This window comes from Micromys minutus, assembly GCF_963924665.1.
Source record: "Micromys minutus genome assembly, chromosome: 14".
Taxonomy (NCBI): domain Eukaryota; kingdom Metazoa; phylum Chordata; class Mammalia; order Rodentia; family Muridae; genus Micromys; species Micromys minutus.
The window spans coordinates 52,021,882-52,049,183 of NC_137983.1; the positions used below are offsets into that span (position 1 = coordinate 52,021,882).

At 49.6% G+C, this 27,302-nt stretch overlaps 1 protein-coding gene across 3 annotated transcripts in view; it reads right to left on the minus strand.

Annotated features, from left to right (window-relative positions):
- Nucleotides 1-27,302, minus strand: part of MCF2L (MCF.2 cell line derived transforming sequence like) — a 91,567-nt gene that overhangs the window by 23,750 nt on the left and 40,515 nt on the right. For all 3 annotated transcript variants that reach the window (XM_080928426.1, XM_080928427.1, XM_080928428.1), the window contains 7 exons: nucleotides 25,963-26,077; nucleotides 14,862-14,952; nucleotides 5,928-6,047; nucleotides 3,253-3,369; nucleotides 2,620-2,769; nucleotides 1,601-1,725; nucleotides 104-218 (listed from right to left, as the gene is read on the minus strand). In XM_080928426.1, coding sequence (XP_080784552.1) covers nucleotides 104-218; nucleotides 1,601-1,725; nucleotides 2,620-2,769; nucleotides 3,253-3,369; nucleotides 5,928-6,047; nucleotides 14,862-14,952; nucleotides 25,963-26,077 — 833 coding nt within the window. The remainder of the gene's footprint in view (nucleotides 1-103; nucleotides 219-1,600; nucleotides 1,726-2,619; nucleotides 2,770-3,252; nucleotides 3,370-5,927; nucleotides 6,048-14,861; nucleotides 14,953-25,962; nucleotides 26,078-27,302) is intronic.

Sequence of the window (27,302 nt, forward strand, 5' to 3'; positions counted from 1 at the left end):
TTGCCAGCCATGGGTCGAGGACTGCTGGGTTAGAAATAAAGCGGACGAATCTATTCCTACTTCCTGAAAGGCAGCGCCTCATGGCCTGCAGCTTAGCGCTCACCTCCCGGAAGCCTTGCTCAAAGTGCCGCAGCTGCAGGCACTGTTCTAGCTTCTGCTGATGCTTTGCCCAGAACTCATCAAAGGCAGCCTCGGTCTCATTCAGCTGGGCCAAGAGCCTGAAAGAGAGGAAGGGGTCGCAGGAGTGAGGAACACCGTGCCTCCCAGAGGTTTCCCGGATAAGCTTTCCAGTGACTCCTCAGCCCCATGCGCTGACTCCTACAGTTAGTTCTCAGGGTTCTGAGGGGCACAAGGGAGATGCATGTCAGACAAGACCCCAGGCTCAAACTTCCCTCCTGCACCCATGCCTGTGTCACACAGATGCAGCAGAGCAGAGCCCTGCGCGCGCACGCGTGTGTGTATGTGTGTGTGTGTGTGTGTGTATGTGTACACCAGGAGTTGATATCAGAAGTTTTCTTCAGTTGTTTTCCATATTGTTACTTGAGACAGGGTCTCTCATGGAACCTAAAGCTTGCCAATTCTGCCAGTGGGCACCAGGAATCTGCCTGTCTTTGTCTGCACAGTACTGAGATTACAGATATGAGCCATTACACCTGAGCTTTCTACTGGGGATCCCAACTCAGGGTGTTGTTCTTGCATAAAGAACAGTCAGTCAACTGTGTCATCTCCCTAGTCCCACATTCATTCACTTTTGAAGGGCCACTGGGTTTACTGATGACAACCCAGCATTTGACTGCCAAGGTCAGAGCTAGCGTTTGCCTTCCTCACTCTCACCCTCGCCCTTAGGACTTTATACAGAACCAACCAGCACCTCCTTATTCTAACCCTTTACCTAGTCTTGGAGGAGTTGATAAATTTCCCAGGGCGAGGCTACCTAGATCTCCTGCTAGTTAGTGACTCTTGGTAACCTACTGTGTGCCTTTCCTATGTTCCCAAATACAACATGCCTGTTCTGCACACAGCCACAGCCTATGTGGGTGAGCACAGGTGAAAGCCAGGAGCCAAGAGTCCGGCTGCCTACCACTGGGTTTATGGACAAAATTCTATGCATCCAGGCGCTCCGAGCCTGCCCTGTAGGTGGGACCAGCACCCTTCCAGTCTGCAGGGTGGTGAGGAAGGAGATAGGCCACAGGAGCACTAGTGAACACTGACTGTGTTGTGTTAAGAACATGGAGAACCAGTGAGGAAGACAGGCAGCACTCTTTACTGTGATAGTAAAACGCATGCCTGAAAACACAGGGCTGGAGCAGAGGCACCCTGAGCTACTCTCCTACAATGACTCACTGGGGGGGTGGCAGCCATTCAAATCTAAGGTGCTCTGCTGTTGTTGCCTGCCCAACATTTTCCTGTCCATGAAACTGTCTGTCCTTGAACTCCCCGCTTCTCTTGTTTAGCACGGGAGGCTGGCCAGAGGGCTACCTGCCTGGGTTCTGTTGCAATCTTTTTGGCTAATAGTCTTGTGTTTTCACAGTGGCTGTGTATCTGTGGAAGTCTTGCACCTTGGCCAGAGCAAGGGAGGGAAGGAGGGTGCAGGCCTTACCTCTGCACAGTGGCCTGATTGTCCAGCTGGTCCTGGTTCACACTATGGGCAGTACTCTCAGCCAGTGGCTCCCTGAGGCTCTCGAGGATGCTGTTCCCCTCCTTCAGTGCAAGCTGCAGATCCTCCTGCAGAGGAGTGTGTGTGTGTGTGTGTGTGTGTGTGTGTGTGTGAGAGAGAGAGAGAGAAAGAGAGAGAGAGAGAGAGAGCACACAGGGTTTGTATTGCAGCCAGCTGGCTGGGCTCAGGTCTCACTGAGTAGGTGGGGCTAGCATGGGGTGGGAACACTGTGCACTGTGGGTGATAGTGCACTTGAAACTGTCAATTCTCAAAGAATTAGTTCTTTTTTTTAAATACATGCTTGCAAGAATGATGCCACCGCTGCTCAATGTGGCAAAGCTAGGGCTATGGGTCACTCAGGGTGTGGGGATAAGGTCAAAACAACTGGAAACCTGACTTTTGAGCATCTCTCTCCTGTGGTTGGCCTTGTTGTACAGACAAAGCCATTTCTAAGGAGCGAGAGACGTGCCTCACAGAGATGGGGTATTATCCTCAGGACACACAGCAGCCTACACCTACCCAGACCCTGCTGTCTGAAAGCCATCGGGGATGTAGAATGTCTTGACCCCAGAAGGACATGTGAGCTTGCAGTACAGTGGTATTTTATGCAAGAAATTCATCAGTCGCCAGTGAGAGGAACTGGCAGGGGCCCTGCCCAGTTACACCAGAGTGCCCCCCCCAGCACACACACCAGAGAAGTGCTCTCTCTGGTCTTGACTTTGCACAGACCCTGAAGTCCCTCGGGTTTTCTGGGCTGAGGGGAGCCATCCACCAATGCCCATGCATTTCTCACAGGCTTGTTTACAGGACTTTGAAGAGGGCTATAGTTATTCTCAGCATCCTATCAAGAGACCCCAGAGACCCGCTTACTTCTGGCCCTTCCATGTGGCAACTCACCCGACATCTTGTGTCTAGGATCAAACTGGCCTGCTCTGAACCTCAGCCCCACAGACCACACCCACCTTCACTTTAGCCTTCTTCTCGGTGTGCGCGCTGAGCACCAAGCTGGTTGACTGGACGTCATTCGGCAGCTCCGTTTCGGCCAGCTCGGTCCCAAAGGCCTGCAGCATCTGGGCCGTCTGCTTCACCATGAGGGCGAAGCTTTCAATAGCCTGAGGAGGAAGGAGAGCACAGTCACGGAATCCTGCACACGGTCCCTGGCCTGCAGCTCTGAAAGTTGACACCATGACTGTTCCTGGAGAGGAGAGGGTGGCCCCCAAGCCCCGTGGACACGGGTGTCAGCAAATGCCTTCTGGTGAGTGTCCCAACCTCTGCTTCTTCAGAAATGTACGGGGCTGGCTTTGCAAATATCCCTGTTGCCCGGGGTCATTCTACGCTCAGGGTCTCCACCTCCAGCTCCTTGACAGAGCTTGGTAGGTTTTTTTTCCCCTCTCAGCTCAGAGAGAGCCGCACCCAGGCTCATTACTCATGGTTTTTCTTTACAGTGACTAAGGTCTACAGAGACCATCTCCTCATTCTTGGGGAAGGAACTTCATGTGAGCATGTTTTTAAAAGGCAGTGTTGTCATGTGAAAACTATTCTGCCGGGCTATGAAGTAATGAGAACCGCGGCTGCAGAGCACCAGGCCCACTCACTGTGCGGTGGCACAGCCACCTGGAGTGGCAGTAGTCCAGGGTCCCCCCGAGGTCCTCGGTCAGCTGCGACTTATCAATGTAGCCGTGTAGTTCTGGCACTGAGCTTAGCATCATGACCTATGAAAGAGGAGCATGATCAGTCACCTCGCCCTGGACTCCACATGGCTCTGGCTTCTGACTTGATGGGCCTCATGCAAGCCTCTTATTTTATTTGCTCCTTGGCTTCCTCATCTATACAATGGGCATACTCTGATGGATCTCACTGGGTGAGGACTCAGTGAGGCCACTGGACATGACCAACCCCTACATTAAGTGCCTGGCTTGTCACAGATACCATGGGTGCCAGGACCTTCGCTGGCAAGCTCGGTATGCCGAGGGAATATCTCTGGCAAGGAGCTCAGTATGCCGAGGGAACAGAGCTTTGCTTCCTAAGAAACCAGTTTACGCTGGCTCCTGATGAAGCTCACATCATTTTAGGCACTGGTGAGAATTAATTTAGCAGCACAGTCAGGCCCCCATCTCATCGGACTGGCAACTCTGAAGAGGCCCTACTCTGTGTGGTGGAAGCGGCCAGCCAAGCTCTTCATCCCTAGCCGGATCTCACTTTTCTCTGGTCATTTATTCTAGCACAAGTTTTAGGTGAAAATCCAGACTTTGCTTTGTAAGCTGTCAAGCAGATACTGCAGAGTAAACTTCTAAAGGCTCGGTGCAGAAGTGATTTGATACCATGACATCTATTATTCAACACTGCGTCAGTTTAAAGTGGGGGCTCTCTACCGGGGGTGTCTAGAGACAACCTGGGCTGTTACAATAGAGAAAATGCTCTGGTGCCTTCTGGGCATAAGTCAGGGTTGCTGGGAAGCAGGGTTCATGGTGCCGAGAAGCAGTCTAGATATTAGGCCCCCACCGCAGTGCGGCTACCAGATGAAAGTCAGTCCTCAGTTTGAACTAGAAAACAGAGTTCTCCCAGGGCTGCTCCATTTTCTCCTCATTCTTCTAATAAATTTATCCACATGCTGCCAAGTAAGTAAATTTATTCTTCTAATAAATTTATCCACTGCTCATGGCCAGTAAGCCAAAGATGGATTGGGTAACTCAAGGAAGCCTCTATCCTTAACATTAGCACTGGTGTGTGTGTGTGTGTGTGTGTGTGTGTGTGTGTGTGTGTGTGTGTGATACATTTTCCATCATAACACAGAAGGTGAGGAGCTTGGGAGAACTTCTAAAGAGCTCTCTTGCCATGAGGTCGGTACAGTGGAAAAGGTATCCGTTACCATCTAAAAGCTAAGTCCTTTGATAATTCTAGGATTTATATAAGATTGGTCTCTGAGCTTGTGGGTGCCAGAACAGTTTCTGTGAACCTGTTTCTGACACCTATTAGCATAATACTATGAAATAGTTGTACAAAAGAGACCATACACATGGCCTCAACCGTTCAGAGGTGAGGAAAACTGTTGTTAGTGTGGCTTATGTGCTGAAGGCAGAGAAGAGCCGGACATGTTGATGTCATCTGATCATAATAGGGAGGGCAGAGTGTCACTGCAGCTTCCATGGGGCTCAGAGACAAGGGCTATGGACATGTCTCCCATATCTAGTTTTGGGATCAGGATTTGACTTCTAGCTAGGTGAGCCATTGCCTTGGGTGGTTCTGCCTTTAACTAGGTCTAAGAAATGGGCTGTCTAGAAAGAAATGCCCCAAGACATGGGGTTCAGTATCTTCTGATAGACCTGGAGGCCAGTTATTCTCGGTGCTACCCACTCATGACTCTTAGAGAGTCACAGTCACCCCTTGAGGACTTGGGCCATGCTGAACGTCCCTCACTAGCCATCACTCTGATTCTTGAGGGGACTGCTGTGGAGACAGAGCAGAATGGGTAGTGAACTCGGGCTCCGATGCTCCTGTTTTGAAGGGCTCTAGGCTGGAGCAAAGGGAAGGGAGCAGCCATGAGGGGTGGGCAGGGACTTTAGACAGTTAGAAAAGAGAGGGTACCTGCTGCCCGAAGACCGAGCCACAGCAGACAGCACTGTGGACTCTAGGGAGTCCCAGAGGCTGGCATGGCCCCTGTGTTCCTGTTACCTTTGTGAAAAAGAAGCCAACTCCTGGGGTGGCCCTCTGCAGCTCCTGGGCGCTGCGTGAGCAGCCAGGCTTCACGGGCTGTGAAGTGTGTGCTCTCCGGAACTTTATAGAAAGTCTTGGTTCTCGAGGGGAAGTAGAGCACCATGAGGGTCCTTTCTCAGTGCGTGATGGCAAAGGGCTGACCCATGCTGACGGGACACGTGGAAATAAGGGAGGATACCCTGCTAGCTTGTTCCTGGCTGAGGTCCAGCATGTGTGGCAGCTGAGGCTCCCTCCATGGCCTCAGGACACAGTCTTCCACCAGCCACCCTTATCTAAGACGTTTGAGGTATGCCCCTCACAGTGTACCGTGACTTTCAGTATTTTGATGGAGTTGTGTCCTTGAATGTCTGGACCACTAGCTTGGGTGGGACAAGATTCAAGGGAAGGGGAAACCACTAAGGTCCTACTGACAGAACTCAGGGGGAGTGTCACTCCCGACAGAATCTTTGGGGTTCTATTTACTGCCACAGAGTGGAGGTCACTTCATGAGAGTTTACCATGTGCCAGGAACGTACTTAAGCTCCCTTCTGCTGACACTGCCCAGGCAAGCACTCACCGGTACTTTCATCTTAAACTCATCTCTGTTGAACTTGAAGGCGATGTCCGAGAGAGTCCGCTGGAAAAAGCCGGTGGGCCGGAGAACAAGGACAAGCTGCAGGTTGGCTGGGAATGACGCCTGCGAGACAGAAGAAGGGCCTGGAGCATTTGCCACATGTGGCCTAGGCCATGCAACTGGCCTGCCTTGGCAGCTGACCACGGGCTTCTTTACTGACGCTGCTTAAAAAGTAAAAGCTGAAAGTATGCCATAGCTGTTAGGGGTTAAATGGTGGTCTTCCAATCTCAGTGTGGAGTCCTAAGTCCCAGAACTCAGAATAGACTCATTCGGAGCAAGCATCTTCTCATAGGTCAGGCACCCGAATCTCAGACTTCTAGTCTAGAGAATACAGTTTTGTTGTTCAAGCCACCCCATTTGTGGCACCTTGTCACTTCAGCCACAGGGCACTAATGGACTTGTTAGAAGAAGAAGAAAGAGGAGGAGGAGGAGGAGGAGAAGGAGGAGGAGAAGAAGAAGAAGAAGAAGAAGAAGAAGAAGAAGAAGAAGAAGAAGAAGAAGAAGAAGAAGAAGAAGAAAGAGGAGGAGGAGAAGAAGGAGGAGGAGGAGGAGGAGGAGGAGAAAAAGAAGAAGAAGAAGAAGAAGAAGAAGAAGAAGAAGAAGAAGAAGAAGAAGAAGAAGAAGAAGAAGAAGAAGAAAGATGTATTTGTGCAGCACCTAGAACCAAGATCTCTATAAGCTCCCCAAGCATGCACATGCATAGGGACACCCTTGAATAGTTTAATTCCGTGTGTTTCATTACTCCTTGCCTCTTGCAAGGTGTTAGGCCTTGGATAACTTAGTGCCTCTGTTTTCCTGTCTGCAGCATGGGGAATGAAGTGGATGCTTGCCTCATTACTGATTATGGGCGAGGGAACTGGTCCAGCTTATGTGGTCCTAGACACTGATGTCTATCCACAGCTGACTTCCCATCCAGGCCAGTGTGCATCAGTGCCCATTGCTTGCAGCTGGCCTCGAGTTTAGACAAGTGGACACTGGCCTTGCCCTGGAAGAAAAACGTTCTTCTGTTGAACTCTGTGCCCTTGGTCCTCACAGGGCCTTCAACATGGTGATGCTCACCTACTATTTCACACTTTTCAGTCATAGGTGTAATGAAAAACGGGCCTGGCCAGGGCTCTTTCTAAGGGGATGTAGAAACAGGATGCTGGGAACGACTGAGGTGCTGTTGCAAACAGCACCCTCCAATTTATATTCTTGCCCCCGTGACCTGGTTTCCCCCTGTCCTGCCCTGGTGAGGATGCTAGGGCATGCCTCTGCCACAGCCCTCCTATATTCTGTGGGCACATGCCCAGCTGCTCCCTCAGGAGGGAGCTATGAATAGGCACTGCCCTATCAGACTTTGCCCCTGACGCTTTGGGAGCAGATGAATAAATACTCAGACCAAGGATAGAACACAGCCCTGCAAAGGCAGCCGCCGAGGGCAGATTCTCTCTGTCCAATGTAATACAAGGGTTGTTAGTTTTGTCCTCCCTGTGAAATCAGACACCACTATTTAAGGAGCCACCGCTGGGGCAGGCAGCTTTCCTCGAGGTGACAATGAGTCACCCTTCTCTAAACTACAATTAGCTTTGTCACCCAGAGCCACACCTCCCAGAAGACTGGCTCTGTAGGATGGGATGATGTCTGAACCCTTGATAAACAGCTCCTCCCATTGCTACCAAATACAAGATTCCCCAGGGCGAGGTGCCCTCCCCTGGCCAGAGGTGACCTCCAGACCCACTTACAGCTGCTGTCTCTTCCTCTATCTGCATTAGTTTCTGTTGAGCTATTGAATTTCCACATTAAAGAACTATAAGAATTAAGATGACGTTGCACAAGGACTTGCTCTAGCCGCTCTCACTAACCTGACAGCAGCAGGTAAAATATCCTCTTTAGACTTTGTGTCCAAAGTGGGGAAAGTCTCAAGTAAAACCCTCATTTCTAAGACAGACGAGAGCCCGATATTGGTGTTCTGTAAGACACTCAATAATTCTGAGCTATGAGACAGAAGTAGGTTTCTGTCTAATGTAAAGTATCACATATTTTCTGAGTGGTGCATGAGTTGAGGTCCAGTCTTCCTCAAGGCTCAGAGTTGCGTGTGCCCAGCCTGTGTCCTGTGCTTTGTACAGCAGCTGACCCGGGCCAACCCCTCATGTCTGGTATCCAACAAATCAAAGCTAATATGAAAATGCCATTTGTCACCTCAGTGTTAACCAGCCAGAAAAACCTGGCTCTGGGTCTAAGGTGCCCTTCTGAGAGGCTAAGTGCCAGCCATGGAGCCTCTGGTGAGGGTTTTAGATACCAGCCACAGGTGCGTGCATGAGACCAGGATCTCAGGGTGGATCTGTGCTACCACCCAGGTGTGCACCCCACAGGCAACACCGAACACATCCCCACAGACTTGACATCAGTTAGACCTGGAAAAACAAACACATGTGGGTCCAGCAACACAAACTCGAGAGACAGTGCATTGGCAGCTGTTAGGAAAGTGGGACAATAGGAGACTGTCAGAGAAGCAGCTGTCATCTCGTCCCACCCACCACAAGCAGGTGCTTTCATGTTCTGTCTGCTCTGCAGAAGCTCCAGCTGGCTCTTGTCACGGCTCCCCTGTAGTATGCAAGGGGACAACAAAGCTCACTCTGGGAGCTGGGAGGCATTTCACCCATGCACTCTTCTGGTCAGTTTATAACCTCTCTGTCTTAAAGGAGCAATGATGCAGTCCACACTTGTCCTTCAGGCACAGAGGAAGCAGTCACCTGACCACCTCTGGGCAGGCACAGCTGCAAAGATGTGCCTGCCGGTTAAGTGGGAGCTAGGAGGTGCAGATGGGGACCCAGCACCACCTTCCCCAAGGCCACATGAGTAAAAACCCATGAAATAACATCCAGTACACTCTCGGTTTGGGTAGAGTCCAAGGATTCCTGCGGCTGCAAACACAGGAAGAGTGTTGAGGAACAGGCTGCTGGTTAGCCCCAAAGCATCGTCACAGATGACATGCTCGTCACAGACAGAAGAGCCATCTTCTAGTGGAGAAGTCCAGGGATTAGACCTGATGGAACACATGGGTGCCAGAGGCGAGGAAACCAAACTAAGGGTTTCCACAAAGCTCCTGGCTTCCGGTCTTCACGGGTGTTACAAGACCAACGAGATGGCACAGATGGCCCCTCGCTTCACTTGTCACAGACCTTGGATTTTAGCAGAAGATACAAAACAAGTATTTCTGGGAGGAAATAGACTGTCTCCATAGTGTGTCTTTAAGTGTACAGACAACTATTCCTGCCATAATTGTAACAATATTACATTGCCACTGTGGGTTTTGGTTTTACAACACAGCTTTATTTTCGGTGGGCTCATAGGTAAGAACCGGCGGGAAAACTTCCCACAACGGTGTAACCAGTTGTCCAATGGGCTCAGTGAGCAGTGTGTGTGTGCATATATGTGAAGTGTGTGTGTCACATTCCTGTATGTATCTTTGTACATGTGTGTTTAGGTACATCTGTGTACATATGTGTAAGCATGTGTATGCATGCTGGGTATCCAGACACATACCTGTGAATGCAAGTGTAACCATATATGAGTGTATGTGGATCTCTACATGTGTGTAAATATTATAGACCTATGTGTGTGCATAGATATCTTTGCATTTTCCCGTATGCTTTCTCATGCACATGTATGTGTTAATACCTTTGCATGCATGTATGTATATGTGCATGTGTGCCTCTGTGTATATGCATGCAGTGCATGTCTATCACCTGTATATGTGTATTGGTACATACATGTATATTTGCACACTTATCTGTATGTGCATGCTTCTGTGTATGCATGTGACTGTATATATAATATATCTGTGAGCAAATGTCTCTGTGTATATGTGTATTTCTGTGTGGGAAAATATATACAAGTATGGCTGTGTGTGTGTGTGTGTGCATGTGTGTGTACGCGCGTGCACAGACATATGGACACATGGGAAAAGTGTCATGGCAAGAACACATGGTATTCCCTTTACTACCAAATTTTTAGTAAGCTTGAAATACTTCAAAATAAAAAGGTGGAGGGAAAGGTGCTGGATTAGTGAGAACTCTGACCTCTGCCTGTCACCCCTCCCAGGGCCCTGGTCCCTGTGAGTGAACATGGTCCTCTGTCGTGCCCTTCCCTGCTGAGTGTCTGTCTTGCTGGAAAGCAATGGAGCCTCTCAGCCAGAACAAACCTTTCTCCTAAGCTGCTTCAGTATTTGTCAAAAGAAAAGCTGTGGACCAGCTCCAGTGGGACAGGAGTGGGCAGTGGGAGGCACACATAAGAACTGCCCTAATGCTAAGACTGATAGACATCGTTGAGAAAACAAGTCTTAATAAAGTAGGAACACTGGTCGTTGGATGGAGGGCAACTGTTTAAATAGATACCCTCAGGTTGTGCCCACTTTCCTCTGGAACATTCTGTACAGACCATCCCTACCCAGTTGGGACCTCACTGTAGGAAGAGCTCAGACTCCTGTGATGAGAGGCCTAGGCTTGCCCCACCTCAGCCATCCTGGCCTCCTGGGAGGTGAAACTGGAGCATTTCACAGGAGCAGTGAGTGTCCGGGTGCTGTTCATCAGCTGCTGGCCCCACACAGACTCACAGCTGCTCATCTGACCAGCCTGGGGTGGCACATCTTCACCACATGAAGCTTGCCTGCCTACAAGGAGCACCGGCTCCCCAGTGGCTCCTCCCCATCCACAGTGTCTCTCACCCTGTGGTCTCTCCACCCTTCTGGTCAGTCTGTAGACTACTTAGTAAGGGAGTTAACTATGTGACCCTTTCTCTTAGTGGTCTGACCATTGTCCAACTTCTGGGGTTCATTTACTGGCCTCCCTCTCTGGCCGGCACTTAGGCACAGTGCCCAGGGGAAATCCTTCGCACACCCTGCCCACCTCTCAGACGCCTCTGTCTGGAAGTCCTCCAGTGCTGCCTCCCATTCTGCCTCCATGACTCTCTTGACCTCTGGTGGACACTTGATCTTGCAACCCCAGCAACTGGAGCAGGACAAGAATCAACAGGCAATGCTTCCTGCAGCAAATGTGACAGGCGGCTGGGTGACTTGCAAACCCAGGTCCCTCAGACACAAGTTTTGTGTTGTTCTGCACAGACTGCATCAGTCCCGGAGCAAACAGAGTTCTACCCTTGGGTAGACTGAGAAATACTTTATATTTCATGTTCTTGGGCCTGAGGAGTTAACTCAGTTAGAAAATTATTTGCCAAGCATGTGCAGGGGAGTTCGAACCCACATAAAAAGAAGAGGCATAGCAGTACATGGGATATGACAGCATCACCTAAACCCCAGTACTAGGGAAGGGGAAACAGGAAGGTCCTGGGACTTGTGGGCTGGCCAGTTACTTGGATCAGAGCATCAGGTTCAGCAAGAGATCTTGTCTCAAAGAATAAGAAAGACAGAAATTGAAGATGACACTTGACCTTGACCACACACACACACACACACACACACATTCAATTTCCTTAAGTGAAACATGCCAGCGCATAGATTTAGTTTGGACTAGGCCACTTATGAGAACAGGCATGTACCTTCTATAATATATCCTCAAATGCTAACACACCTTTGAGATACAGACAGAAACATACTCAGTATAGGGGTGTTGACAGAGCTCCTAGAAGTGTTTCCCCGGCTGCCTTACATCTCTGTGACAACACTGCTCAGAACTTTCTCTACACGGCAGCGAGGAGGTGCCTGGACTCTCAGCTTTGGGACTGACCATCTCTGTCATCGCTCAGTGCCGACCAGGAACCTAGAGCATCAACACGCACGTTCCGAGATGAACACACACTGGAATTTTAGGGACACTGGATCTTTGGTTCCTCCAGTTTCTTATTTTTCTAGTCCCAAGCAAAGCTGGAGGCATCGAAAAGGAAAAAGACCACCGCAAAGTGGGGAACGCCAACTCACGAGGCGGCACAGATGGTGGCTAAGAATAGCAGTCATCCCCAAGGCTTACATAAGTGCAGCTCAGCAGGAACCCTGGGGGCAGGAGGCAGAGCCCCTCGGCCTCCTTGCTTCGGTGGCACCCTGAGAGGGCCTATGTGGAAAGCCCCCGGGGGCCTGGCTGGCTGAAGCAGTCGTTTCCCTGAGACTCAAAACCCAGTCTAGTGGAGCCCCTGGTCTGAGTGCCGTACCCACAACAGGCTGCTTCTGGGCACACACTGAAGGCAGGATCCTGAAGGAAGTACACTGGTCTGCCTCCATGGCTATGTGTGCTGTGTGGGTAGGACCCGAGTGGCCTTCCCATTTCCAGGCCCCACTGTGCTGATACTGTGCTTCCTTGCCAGGTGACCCTCAGAGACTCAGACAGACAACTGAGCCCTTGAATGGAGTCTTGTTTCTTAGTGTGCATCCTTCCCTGAGGCTCAGCTCATGATGCCAAGACTGTTTCCCTCGTCACAGGAATAACCAAGACTTTACACCTCCTCCTGGAGACACGCTCAGCCCTCGCTTCCTCCTGTCTGCCCTTGCCCTCCGTTCTGTACCCTCTCACACATGCAGTCCCTCCAGAGAGCCTTGTCGGGGGTTCTAGCGACACAGGAAGGTGGACTCAGTCCTAGAACAGCAACGAATGGCTTTATGGATCCTGTCCACTCTGAGAGTCACAGTAGCTTCCCGCATGGTGCTGTGACCCCGAGGGACCCTGCAGCAACGCTGTTCCTGCACTCCGCACCCCAGCCTGGATGCACATTCTCAGATAATTTTTTTCTTCATTTTCCCAGGCCTGCCCCAGGCCTGGCCTAGAGTACTTGCTTAGACTACCTGCTGGATTTGTGTTAAGACCATTGGTCATTTCTTATAACAAGGAAACACTGCAGATCAAAGCAAACTCGTGACAATTTCACTGAAATAAATGGTAGCTGCTGCTACTTCCTGGCTCTGGCAAATGCTTAGAGTCACAGGAGAACACTCCTCCTGTTTACACTAGAAGAATCAACGCAGTCTAGACATGATAGTGCACCTGCAACTCCAGCATCTGGGAGGCTGAGGCAGGAGGGTCAAGAGCCCTGACCAGCGCTTAGCAGCAGGCAACACAAAAACTATATAAAAATAAGTCAAATTCTTTCCTTACAGCCACTGTGTTCACAAAGCAGTTTTAAAGCCAGTTTGCTTGAGAAACCTTCTTCTGATCAGTTCATCTACCTTCACACTTGACAAGAGGAGCCCAGCATGCACCAGGGTGAGCAAGGACCAGAGCCTCCTGTGGGGCAGGACTACTTCAGTCTTAAAACGAAATTTCTGTGTTTCCTGGGGAAATACTTCGTATTTGGAAACACATCTTCTAACCTACGAGTGACTTACTAGATAAAACATAGTCGGTTCAGAGGGTGAAGGATCCTAGGACCCATGTGTTAGGAGGGAAAAGGCAAACTCCCACAAGTTGTCCGCTGACCTCTACATACATGCTGTATCATATGGGCTCCCCTAATAATAAATAAGTATAATTTTAAAAGTATACATGTACACTGCATGCATACACACACACATACACACACAGAGACACGCACGCACGTGTGCGCATGCGTGCACATGCACATTCACACTATGATTATCTCCCCAGACGTATGACCAGGTGAGTACGTGTGATTTGTGTGAAAAGAATCATGTTCATGCTGGCCCCATGCAGCTCTGCTCCATGAAGACAGAAGCAAAGCAGGAGCTGCAGAGAAGGGAGGCTCGGCTCTGAACAGGTGTGAGCAAAAGTGGGTGAAGGCGCAGAGGCTGCCCTGATGGCTGCTGGGGAGTGACAGTGGAGACACATGTCTGTCCACAGTTGATGGGACATCAGAAGCATCTTCCATACCCTGGGGCCAGGACAGTAACTGTGCAATCACTGTGTCTTGTGAGACACCGGGGAATTATTATTTCACATCAATGACAGGAAGACTACTTGAGAGTGGAGATGAGGGTTGAGGGTGGAGACAGGGGGATGGGAGCTTGTTCATTTCTAGGCACTCATACAGAACGGCATGGGTGGTTGACAGGGTGATGCTCTGCGAGGGACAGGTTTGCACCCAGACTGCAGGCTGTGAGAACCACAGTAGACAAGAGTCTTTAGCTTTCTTAAAGAGGATGGCTTTCTTACAGCACATAGCCTTCAGCACCGCAGCCCCCAGGTGGTGGTGGTAGTGAGTGATGGATGACCCAAGGTCAACCATGATTCTGAGCCGCCAGAAGAACTTGACGCCATGGATCAGTTACCCAGAGACCGTGAAAGCAGCTAAACAATCCCAGCCCAGAGTCAGGGTGCTAGTGGATAACCAAACTTTTGGGTCTCCATGCAGCTATGGGTGACAGGTGGGGACAGCGAGCGTGGGTGAACTCGTCTTGGAGGAAGCAGCCCATATCAAGTCTGGAGGTGGGCGGAACAGCTGCTGAAATAGGAACAGCCTCAGTCTTGCTGTTCTGAAATAGTAACCACAGGCTAAAACCGCCAGCAAGTCCCGCAACTTCACTGTTGTGGTCACAGGCACTGCAGATGGGCCCTGGAACTGAGGGTCTCTGCATGCTATGAGGGAGGGCTTGGTAATGAAGGCCAGACACACCTCAGGACTAAAGTTAAACAACCCAACACGGAAAAGAGAGAGTCACTTAGAAACAATAGTTGGATTCAATATCCAACTTCTAGCCAGAAGTCCAATGTGCTCAGAACCATCTCTGCTCAAAACTCTCCAGCTGTTACTGAGAGGGTCACCACAGACCCTGAGAGCGACCACCTTGGAGAAAAACATGCCCATAATTCAGGAGGCGCCTGTGAGCCTGGCATGGCTCAGCCTACCCCTGGCTAGGTCACCTGGTTGCCTCCTTAACCCCCCACCTTCCACACAAACTAGAAAGAAGTGTGCAGAACCCCGAGAGGTACTTACGGCTATTCGCAGGACTGACGCCTTCACAGAGGTCCATTTGTCCTGCCTTCGATCTATGACCAAGATGAATCCAATGCCAGCATCTTGCAAACTAAAACAAGGAGAAACACTTGGAGTCAGCATGTGCTGGCAGCAAACCTGGCTTCCATGGGTACCAGTGACCCCACTGTCCCATGCCATCTCCACACTGCATGCCACAGTGCATGTCCGAGAGAGGTCTCAGCAGCACTGGGCTTCCAAAGGCCCAAGAGGCCCCACCCTGTAATTCCCAGGACTTTCTTCTATGTAAAGAAGAACGGATACTTTCAGTATGTTGTTTGCTTCTCAGCACTGATTCACAGATCAACAGAAGCCCCTCCTCCTGGAACAGACTGACATCCTACTGCTCTGCAAGGGCCAAGCCTCTTCTGGTGCATGGACAGCTGATCAAACCATCAGAGCAAGCTTCGAGACCCCCACGTCACGTCAATCCTAGCATCTGAGGTCCCGTGTTCATCCACATTAAAAAATGGCTCCTGATGACATCACAATTTTGGGTGAAAATCTCCAAGGCGTGTGAAGGCTCCCTGGTGTGTGTGGGGTGTGAAGCAAGAGCTTTCGCCCTCCGCAGCAGCAACATCTGTGATAAAGGCAGGGCAGCATTGTGTAGTTGGTAGCATGCCCTCAGTCTCCCGGCTCAGCCTGGCGGCAGAAGCCTGAGTCACAGGGTGGAAGTGGGAGGTCTGCTTCTGTTGGGTAATTTCACATCCAAGCCAATTGTGCAATGCCAGCAGCCCCTGCTGCCAGCCAATCCTCAGCAGAGAGGAACGAGACAGGCTGGTGGAGGCACCCGCTCTGAATGCCTGATTTCCGAATCTACAAACAGCATTTCGGTACTTAAGTGAAAGTCAGAATTCTACAGCACACTATAAATTATGCAGTCAGCAAAGATGCATGCTGCATCTCCATTAATAGACCATCCTGAGTCCTGGGAAGGTCTGTGATGGTGCTACAGCGTACAGCAGTGTGCTGCGGGCCATCCAATGCACAGGGGGATGAAGAGCTCCACATGTTCAGTGACATGAGGGACATGTCCACGTACACGTGAGTTTTCTCTCACACAGCCTTTGAACTGCAGACCCACCCACTCACCTGCTCTTCTGGTTCCACTGCACTAGTGTCTGAAGAAGTGGAGACAGAATAGATCCCCAGTCCCGCTCTGGCTTGGGCAATGTGCACCCTGAGGTAGTACTGGGGCTGAGCCCCTTCTGAGCGGCTCTACACGAGACTTCACTGAATTTGCTGTGGTGCTCAATGGTTGATGGGTGACTCCAACTATCCTGACCTGGCCTATACCATGCGGTGGCCACATGGAGTACAGACCCCTGACAGATTCCTCAGTGATGGACCACCAACCATCCCTGAAGGTTACAGGCTATTTCCTCATGATGCATGAGATTTATGTACCGAAGCCCTAAGGCCATGGGACAGCTGAGCTAACTGGGACCCACCTACTGCCTCCCTCTCCTGTTGCCTCCCTCCTAACCTTCAAAGGAGTGCACCAGGTCTACCTCTATTAGTCATCCAAGCCTGACCTTCCCAGAGTGACGAAGAAAAAAGAGCTCAGAATGATGGGTTGTTGCTAAACTCATAAGCAGAAGCCCAAGCAGGAAAGGTGCATACCGCCAGTCCCAAACCAGTGGTCTAAGGAACACCCACAAAAGGCCAACCTACAGAGCTTCCAAATAGCAGCTATCACCAAGGGGTGTGCATGAGGGGAGATACTGCTCTTCCGTGATTCACTCTGACCACCTCCAGTTCTTTTTCTGCAAACATGTAAATAATAATACTATCTACCTGCTGGGGCTGCTGTGGGCTCTGTGCAAATCCAGTAAAACTGGAGATCTATGGCTGGGGTGATCATTTCATACAGCAGCACCTCCTGACTCAGTCCCTCCCCCCTTTTCCTGGAGCAGTGTTTATTATAGAGGGATTACAGCCTGTTTCTCAACCATAAAATCTCTGCATAAGGAAGCTGGGGAGACAGCTTGCAGGGAAACTTGCTTGCCATGAGGCATGAAGGCCTGTGGTTGGATTCTAAGCATCCACATAAGAAAAGGGCTAGCACATCAGTGTACACTTGTCAGCTCAGAACTGGGGAGAGTGGGGTTGGGTCACTGGGGCTCACTGGTCAGCCAGCTGGGCCAAATCAGGAAGTTCCAGATTTGATGAGAGACCCTGACACAAAAAATAAGGTGGAACATGATTGGGAAAGTCACCAGAATTTGTCCTTTGACCTCCACATGTACTTACATGTGCATTTGCATCTGAACATACACACACATGTACACATGTCTAATAATTCACATAGATGTGCATACACCCATAGAGATATCCTTTTACGATTCCACAATAGGTCCTAGGCCTGAAGCTCTAGCAAGTTCCTGGAACCAGAATATTCTCTTTGAGGGAACAAATTTCCATAATGTTGCCCAGGGTCCTGAGCCCAGCTACCCCAGGGTATTTCAGAAGCCTGAGAGCCCACATCCAGTTTGCTATTTCCTGTGTGCACCTGTGCAAATGCCCAAGAAAATGTAGACACTTGCTGTTGGTCACACACAGGAACCACATATTCCTCACCCTCCAACCATAAAACTTTGTCCCCACACCCAGTGCCATGGAAACGGCCTTCACTCACTCATACTAAATGTCACACAAGTACTCCTGAGTGAAAAAATATTATGACACATGAAATACTGTCTTACTGTTTCTGAGACACTATGACCAAAAGCAACCTGGGGAGGAAAGGGTTTACTCTGGTTTACACTCCCTACTGTTCATCAGTGAAGAAAGTCAGACAGGAACCCAAACATGGCAGGAACCTGAAAGCAGGAGCTGATGCAAAGGCCATGAAGTAGTGCTGCTTATCAGCATGCTCCTTTTGGTTATAGATCTGCATAACAGTGGCCACTAATAACTACATAACACAGGCAACACTAGGTTGTCTTGAAACCTCCTCTGCCAACACCATTAATCCAAAAAACCTCTTTAACTTAGCCTCAGGCAAGTTTGTTTTTTTTTTTTTTTTTTTTTTTTTTTTTTTTTTTTTTTTTTTTGGACAAGGATAAGAACAGACACATTTGTCAAAACACCACAAGAAATTGTGTATTAATATTTTCTTCTGAAACTTCTTGCACTTGCTATCATAATCTACATGCTTTCATTACCACTGTCTTCCGTGCTCATACCAATATGGCCCATTAATCTCTCCTCAAAGCATTCCACTGTGATCCTAATCCAAAGTCTCAAAGTTCACATTCTGCCAATGAGCAGCATGGTCAGGCCTCTCATAGTGACACCCCACTCCTGGTACCAATTTCTCTCTTCGTCATTGTTTTATTGTGGTGAAAAGATGCCATGACCATAGCAACTCTAATAAAAAAAAAACTTTTATAATTAGGGCTGGCTTACAGTTTCAGATTTTACTCCATTGTTAGTATCATAGGCAGTCATAGTGCTGAGAGTTCTACATCTGGATCTATAGGCCAAAGGAAGTCAGAGAGACACTAGGCTTGGCTTGAGCTTTTAAAACCTCAAAGCTCTTCCCCATGACACACTTCATCCTACAAGACCATACCTCCTAACCCATTCAAATAGTGCTACTCTCCAATGACTAAGCATTCAAACCTATGAGCCCATGGGGGCCATTTTCTTTCAAACTACCACAAATACAAAGAATTAAAAACACACACTAGAGAAATGGCATCAGAGTGCAAGCTATACATAGGCATAATGTTTTGTGCAATATGTAACGTTTATTCTTGTATTGTTCAAATGCTGATTTCTCTGCCCTCATACCTTGTTTCAATCTAGACACAGCACTGTAATGCTTATGTCAAGAATCTCGTTTCAAGTTTATATAAATAATGATCGACATTTATTCTCTGCCATGTCAATAAAGCTGATTAACCAATGCCTGGGCAGAAGAGAGAATAGTATGGGACTTCTGCCAGGCAGGGGAAGGAGAGAGATAAAAGAGTAACAGATTGAGCCATGAGGAGAGAGGACAGAAGACATCATGAGTTCAGTTGGAGCACGGAAGGCCCTAAATTCAAGGACTATGGGGTTTTGACTGGGAAGTAGACAGTTTAGTTTAGAGGATTAAAATATATCAATTGACTTCCCAGGTATTGCTGCAAAGCCTTCAGTAAATCTTGGTCTCTCTGTATCATTACTGGGGAAATCATTAGGATAAAAAAATAGCTGCTGTATTAATTTATACTACATTTATATTAAAATCAACATTTACAGGTGTGTTTCTGGGTGGTCTGCCCACTGCAGCTAGTTTATGGTTGACAATTGAGCCCGAGAAAGCATCTGTGTCCTCCCACTGACAGCAGCTCACAATCTGGGGCAGTAGGTTCCATCCCGAATCCAGCCAGCCAGGACCAGGCCCCACTTTCTAGGCAAGAACCTTCTGACTTTCTGTGTGGCAATGGGCTATGTGTGGGACTGACACCACCATAGTCCTTGACCAAGGCCTCATGGTGACTCTGTGGCAATGGGCTATGTGTGGGACTGACACCGCCACAGTCCTTGACCAAGGCCTCATGGTGACTCTGTGAAGGTGGGGCTCTTGTTAAGTACAGAAAAGGCTGCATTTTTATTTTGGCCATTGTCACAGAGCTCAGATGGTTTGACCTGCCACACTTGGTCACTAGGACACTATGGCTGCCTCCCAGGGTCACACTCACTGTACAAAATCTTGGAATGAAGCAGCCTCCCCTTTTCACCATCACTGGCTGCCCCCAGCTCCAGGAAGCCACAGCCCTATCTTGTGTCCTTCCACATGTATTCAGGCAGTTTCTTCTCCCTCCTCCCATGCCAGGGAACAGGAGCACTAATCTACAGGAAGAGAAGGCTCAGCTGAAGATGATCCCATCCCCATAGTGCTCCCTGGCCTGCACTCCCAGCAAGCCAGGCACTGAAGTTGGCACCAGGAAGGTGGTGATGGTTTCCTCAGCTTCTGCAGGGAGATGCCCTGGGTCATGAGAGACAGATATGGCTGTCTAACGATGAAGAATTGGAGGAGGCAGCATGTGGGAGCTCAGATGTTCCCCAGCAGTCAGATACCAGCATTCAGAGATACCCACTGTGAAACCCAGCCCTAAAACATGGAAGGGGGATTTAGGCTTACTTTATCAAAAAAAAAAAAAAAAAAAAAAAAAATGGCCTAAAAGTCTCACAAAAGCTTGGAATTTGCTGGAACCTTCTCTCAGGCCAGTATTTTGAAGGTCCGAGGTCTGACAATACCACTAAGCAGAAAGAACAATCACAGACTGACAGGCACAATCCAGGGTCTGTCCTGCAAGAGACAAATGCCCAGCTGATTCTTATTTCCCCAAAGACCTAGCTCAGCGGGGTCTTCTGGTCAGACCTAGCAAGGACATCAGGAGGGCCTACTTCATCCCACATTGGTTTGGGGCAGCAGAGGTCAAACACCCCAAGCCCTGTGGCATCAGTGAGGAAGGTCCCACAAGACGTATGCTATAGAACACTGTCCTGTGGGCATGGCATGGTTGGTTCCCTCTTTAAATCAGAGCATTTGTGAGGACCCACAAGATGAGGATCCATTCCCTCATAAACAGAGTGGTGGGGAGAATCTCTAGATTCTCACCTGAGATTCTGGGCACCCCCTCCTACCTACCTCCCTGAATCCTCACTGAATATAATCTTGTCCCCGTTCTACACAGTTTAGGGGTGTGATTACTGTGATGCAGCTGTTTGGAGGTAACCCATGAACATGTAAGAAGCCCAGACATTCACAACTTTGAAAAGATGGACTGAGATGGGTCTTTCTTGGCTTGTCATTGGTGTTATCTGCCCAGGAGATGTCAGCCCTATAGCTCACATCAGTAGGTGAGTTGTAGGTAACAGTAAACATCCAAGGGCCAGCAGCAAGAGCGAGTGGGTGTTGGGGCTGGGGTACAGCAGCCAGTACTCAGAACCCATGGCCGGAACCCATGGAGACTGGCATCCCAGTGGTTGGTATAGGGATGGACAAGGTGACATGTCCCCTGTGGTCCCTGGATGAAGGGAACCAGCACGTGAGATCAGCAGAAGGTGTGGGGGCCTGGAGAGAAGCAGCTCGGGGGAGCCAAGCAGAGGTCCAGGGTTCTCAGAATAGGTTCACCACAGATGGAACCTCCCTGGCCAGTAGGATATGTTCCCTCAATTCCTCGGTGTGTAAATGTCTTATCAGTGTCACTGCCTTAATGACACTGGAATTTAAAAGCAGGTCTTGGAGTACAGTGTACAAGATTTACATACTAGTTATAAGGATGAAAGGGATGGGGGTGGGGGAGTATATGAAACCAGGGTGAGAGAAGCCATAAGGCAGGCTCACAGGAACCCTGACTTGACAATGGCTTGACTAATGGCGCCCTCATGTGGTCAGCATGAAGCCCCACATTCAGGAGGTGAAGCAGTAACTCCCTCTGGCCTCCTCCTACCAGGTGGAAGCCACAGCCGACTGCTTAGAGAGCAACCAGGGACAATTTCTGACCTCTCTCCTCAGGCAACTCTTCTGCCCTGGAACTGGACTTCTAACTAGCACTCTGACTCACTGGCTTGCTCACAACCATTGCCAACTCTCTGAGCAACCAGTTAATGGCACTGTGTGACAGGGTTGAAAAAGGGCCTGGGAAGGCCACCCAGAGTCACTGTTTTGTGCCTCCCAGAGCTTCCTTATGGCACACTGGCACAGTCTCTAGAAGGGTGATGGCAGCTGTCCTTCCTCTTGGACAAAAGACCAGGAATGCCCTTGCCCCTGAACATGAGGCACGTGCTGTTAATCTAACAGTCACAAAGTGCAGCTGCCCAGTGTGGTGGCCCCTAGCCAGGTGAGCAGAAGCATCCATTGTTTTCTTTCATTTTAAATTTAAGTGACCACATGTGGTCAGTGACTATCACACTGGTTGACAGACCCGAAGAAACAGCTCAGGATCAATGAAGAAGAAGTGGCCTCTGCTGGGGTTAGGAGAATGTGCTGCTCCAGGCACAGGGTGGGGCCTCATGAGGGTCCCTGCAGAGAGTGTCTTCAAGGGCAGAAGTTGCAGGGACTCCGGGAAGCTTCAGAGGCTCCCAGTGCTCAAACCCCTGTCTTTACAAATAAAATGCTTCTGTGGAAAGCTGAGGTCTTGGGCAGTCCGTGAGAGTCCTGGGATGGGATGGTGGCCATGTCCACCCGTGTCCTTACCCTCTGCAGTCCTTTTGTCCTGGTTCAAAGCTGGCAGTGGGCCTGAGCTCCCCCTGGAAGCCCCACACAGTGGCCATCCAGGTAAGCATTGTCACAGACAACAGCAGGGACAGCAGGAGGAGGTCCTGGATAGTTCTTTGTCTTTTTAATCAACTTGACTCTTCTGGGATGAGGGACTCTCCTTGAGATAATGCCTCAGTAAGATAGGATCAGGCTGTAGGCATTTTCTTAATTAGTGACTGATGGAGGAGGGCCCAGCCCATTGTGATGGTACCATCCCTGGGAAGGTAGGTCCGGGTTCTATAAAAAGGCGGGCTGAGAAAGCCACAAGGAACAAAGCAGTAAGCAGCACTCCTCTTGGGCCTCTGCATCAGCTCTAGCCTCTGGGTTCCTGTGCTGATTTCCTCCAATGACGGCACAGTGCTGTGGAAGTGTAGGCCAAGGACCCTTTCCTCCCCACGTTGCCTTTGGTCATGCTGTTTCATGATAGCAATTGCCACCCTAAGTAAGACAGAGGAGCAGACTCTGGATACACAAGACTGAAGGGAGACCTGGGTAGACATTTAGGAACTGTCACCAAGAGGGGACAGAACATGAAAACCTACTAACTGCCCTTCATCATAGCAGGGCCCCAAACAAGAAAGCATGGACTCCCCAAATCCTCCTGTCGACAGGCAGGTACACTTGGCCCATGTACACTATGGAGGAAACAGTAAACGACGCCAACATGGATGCCCTAAAGCACTGCTGGACAAAAGATGAGCTGAGACTCGGGGTCACGCTGCCCACCACGTGTGGGGGTGAGCAGTCTTGAGGTTAACCAGCCCTTAGTTTCTGGTGAGGAGGAAGCAGAGGCAGAGCTTCAGCATTTAACACCAGTGTGGCAGTGGCTTAGCACAGATGGCTGCACACACACTCTCTACCAGAACGCCCACACTCCATAGAAACTGCCTTCTAAATTCATGGCCGTCTGGCTGCTCTGGGGCCTGTGTGAATGGCCAGCAAGGGAGGGTCAGACAGGTACACTATATGACAGCATCCACATACCTGACAGTCTGAGTTGTGCCTCTGCCCTTTGTATCCCACCTCCAAAGGTCCTCACAAGCTATCACAATCATCTCAGTGAGCATGTGTCTCTGCATACGTGTGTGTGTGTGTGTGTGTGTGTTCATGTCTGTGTGCATCTGTCTTGTTCATTTCTGCCTGCATGTTTCAGTGCAAGTGTGTGGTGTGTGCATCTGTACTTGTGTGAGCCATGAAGGCACCTTTTAGGAGTAGGACCTCATCACCAAGAGCAGCCAGGAGAGGAGTCCCTGTTTGCCTATGAGAACTGGAGGAGCTTTGTAATGTAGGCTCTGTGTGTGGCACGGGACGGCCCGATAGCTTATGGCTGCTCCCAGTCCTCCAGCTGAACAGGGTCTCCAGGCGATTTACTTATGATCTGCTTAGCAAATCTGCCTGTGCTTCTCTTTGAATTTATGCTGGACCAGTGAGTGTGTCTCGGCTCACGTGGGGGTTGTACAGCAGCAGCCTCGGGACCTGCTGATAGGACAAGGCAAGGTGCCTACCTGAGGTCAGTGGTCAGCATGCTCCAAAAAACAAAGGCACCTGGGGCCTCCACTAGCCCCTCTCCACCCATGTCCTTGTGTACCCTTGCCACAGGACACTGACCCCACAGAAGTACCTAAAACCATGGCTTCGGAATTCCCAAGAAGCCAGTGGCAGTTACAGCAAAGAGAACGCACGCCATGGCCACCAGAGATGGGTCTGTTCTCTGATCCAATTGTTTTCAGGGTTGGTGAACCTGGTATGATTTCCTCCTTCTCTTCTCTTTCTTCCTCCTGCCCTCAGGTTTTCCTCTGTAAACCAGCAGATCTCAAACCTGTGGTCCTCCTGCCTCAGCCTCCTGAGTGCTGAGCTGACAGTAGGAACTACACCTGACTCCACTGAGTGTTCTTAAAACTTGCAACTTAACCTGATTTGCTTTGCTTCTCCATATGATAGGGTGTGTACACGTGTAAACATGTAAATGCACACTTAACCATGGCCGTGAGTATTGTGTGATGTGTATATGGATGAGCACACATATACATGAACAGGTATGTACAAGAATGCATATGTGAACACATGTTGGAAACACACAGGGATGTGCATGCATGTGAGAGTATGTATGTGCAGAGTACAGGTATGAACCCATGCATATAAGTGAGCATGTATGAGTTCATCTGTGAGTATGAGAATGTATACATGCATAAGTGCATGAGTTAACTGTACGTGTTAGCCTGTATGTATGTACATGTGTGACTCTGAGAATACATGAGTGTATGTGTGTGCATGTATTCACACACATGGGTAAGTATACATGTCTGAGGAAAACCTTGGTGGACTCACTTGGACCTGGAGGTGGTCAGGGAAGTTTGGAGATGACCTTGGCTAGTGTGGGGCTGGTGCGGCTAAGAGCCTGTGGGTGACCTCAGAATGACTGACATTCAGAGGTGCCCTGCAGGCTCCGCAGCATCTCCCATGGACATCTGCTAGCATTAGCTCCGCCTCCAGAAAGCAAAGACAGAGTCTGCTGTCCGCTCCGTCTTCCTCTCCGTTGGGGCTTCTTCTACAGACACACTTCCCATCTCTGTCAGTCAGCTGCCTCTGTGGTCTTGTGAGTAAGCTAAGTAGGGACTTTCTCTGTGTGTCCTCCATTTCTCTCCTATATCCTGTCGAGTTTGCTCCAATCACCCAAAGTGTCCCCAGCAGGGTCCTAACATGCTGGGACAAGCCAGAGGGACAGGACTCCTGATAGTTACAGAAGGGACAGGTGAGGGGCTGGGGCTACTCATGGTAGCAGGCTCAGCACAGGACTGATCTCGAAACCCATGAACCATCTACACCAACAGGACCTGGTGGTCCCCTGCTTCACAGGGCCACCTTGAGCTCACCCCTACTTCCTGGCTCAGTCCTACATCCCTTGGCACAGCAGATCCTCCTCTCCTAGGGACACACAAGAGCTGTTTTAACTCTTCCCCTGTTCTGCCCATCAGCCCTACCTGCCAACGCTCACCCATCCTAGCCAGGCCTTCTGGACGTCAGTCTGAGCCTCCTCTCCATGGATGCCTGAGAGAGTCTCAGATGACACATGACCGCTTCTCTAGCCTTTCCCTCAGCAATGACACGCTGAAGACAAGCAGCTCTCTAGGAATCTGTAAGTGCTGAGACATTCAGCCTCGTGACCCAAACACCCATCAGATTCTGGGTGACTTCGATGTGAGGCAGCCATTACTGTACTAGCTAGATTACAGTGTAAACTGATTAAATGAGTCTTCCTTTAATATATATTCATGGTCCTGGTCCTTGAGGGAATCGTGACTAACACAAACACCAAGGACATAGGAGTGGCTGTTGCTACTTCTGTCCTCTTGATTTCCAGCAGCCACCTCAGGGGACTTCCTTGGAACTGATGACCAGATTAGAATGGTAGCCAGGCTCTGAGATAATTGAGCCTCAGCTGCTGAGTGTCTTCTTCCAAAGTCATGACCGTATGGTGCCTTTCCCAGATATGGAAAGACTCACTCACCATGGATCCTTGAGTCCAGAATGGACAATTACTAATGACGTTTTAAAAGAGGAAAGTGGCTGCCTTTTGTTTTCTTGAAACAGCTCTCACTAGTGGCTTATGCTGGACTTGAACTTGGGATTAAGTGCTGGGATTACTGTAGTGCCAGGTAGTCCGAGGGAGCCTAGGGCCTGTAACAGTGGACTCTGAGCTGTGAACCTGTTCCTTGAGGAAGCTCCACCCTGACCCAGGACCCTGGGGTCTCAATCAAGCAGAAAAGACCATAAGACCAGCTCTGGCTTCAGCAGCCCTACCTGGGGATGCTGGTGAGATAGGTCATGACATTCTGGAACTCCTTGTCCGGGATCTCGCTGAAGGCTGGGTAGTCGGGGAAGGTGATGACTGGGCTTCCGTCCTGTCCCCGCCCACCTGAGGAGGAAAAAGGACAGATGTTCAGCAGAGCCTCAGCTTTCTCTAACAGAGCCACAGAGACTTTTTGGACACAGGGGGTTTCAATTAATCCTCATCAAAGAAGCTTATCTTTGTGGCAAATGGAGCCCAACACAGAAAACCACAGCAGGAAACATGCAGGGATCAAGGGATTTTTGGGAGCCTTCAATGGATACTTTTACATCACATCTCCAGCATCGAAGGCTCAGGGAACATCATGAATGCAGGAGTAGAAGAATTCTAAGAGCTAGGAAACTAGGAATTCTTCTGTAAACAGTTTTTCCTAGAAATGTCTGCATAAACAAGACCAGAACAACAGCAATACCAGTGTGCATGCTAACATGAAGGAGGGGAGGCTTCTTGGGGTCTCACCCCAGACAAAGAACCACAGGTAACTCATGACTGCCGGGAGGAGAGTTAGCCTCTTACTGCTAGTCCAGTGCAGAGTTACCAGCCTTGAACCACGCAGACAACAGACATGGACTCAGTAGCTTCTCTGTATACACGTTTGTGTGTGTGTGTGTGCACACACACATGTGACAAGTATAATCAAATGAAAGAGGCTACCAACTTGAGACCAGAAAAGTACAACAGGTCAACGGGGGTGGGAGAACACTAGAGAGGGAATGTCAGTGTACAAGTGATCTGAAAGGGGAAATGAGGAAAATGGAGGGGTAGCAATGGAGGTGGAGATACTAGGAGGGAAGATCAGGAGTAAGGCCAGCTGAAAAGCCACAAGGAAACAAGGTGCTATCGACCTAACTAAAATTACACACAGTACATATAAGTCTGTGTGTACATATACAGTTTAAATGAAATCTTCCATCAGGCTGACAATCCTCCCATAAGAGCCATAGATCTAACAGAACACCAACACTAGGCATGAAGAGCTCCCTGTGAGCTGTTGGTCAGGGTTGTCCAAGAGCCTCTCAAAACAGTGTAAGCTGTTGCTGTTGCCTTTGGCTGCCCCTAGGTGGGAGGTAAGTTCCTACTATGGGACACTATGTGCTTTAGACACAGGAGCCCAAAGGATTGAGCTGGCTATGACCTGATTCTTTCTCCCTGAAGACAAGCTTTTGTGGTACCACAAGGTGTAACATAAGTTTCCAAGGGGAGATCTACCCAGATGTGATGACTTATGAACCCTAACAAAGACCAACACGGCACCATACATAAGCTTAGGGGTGCAGTAGTGGCTTGCATA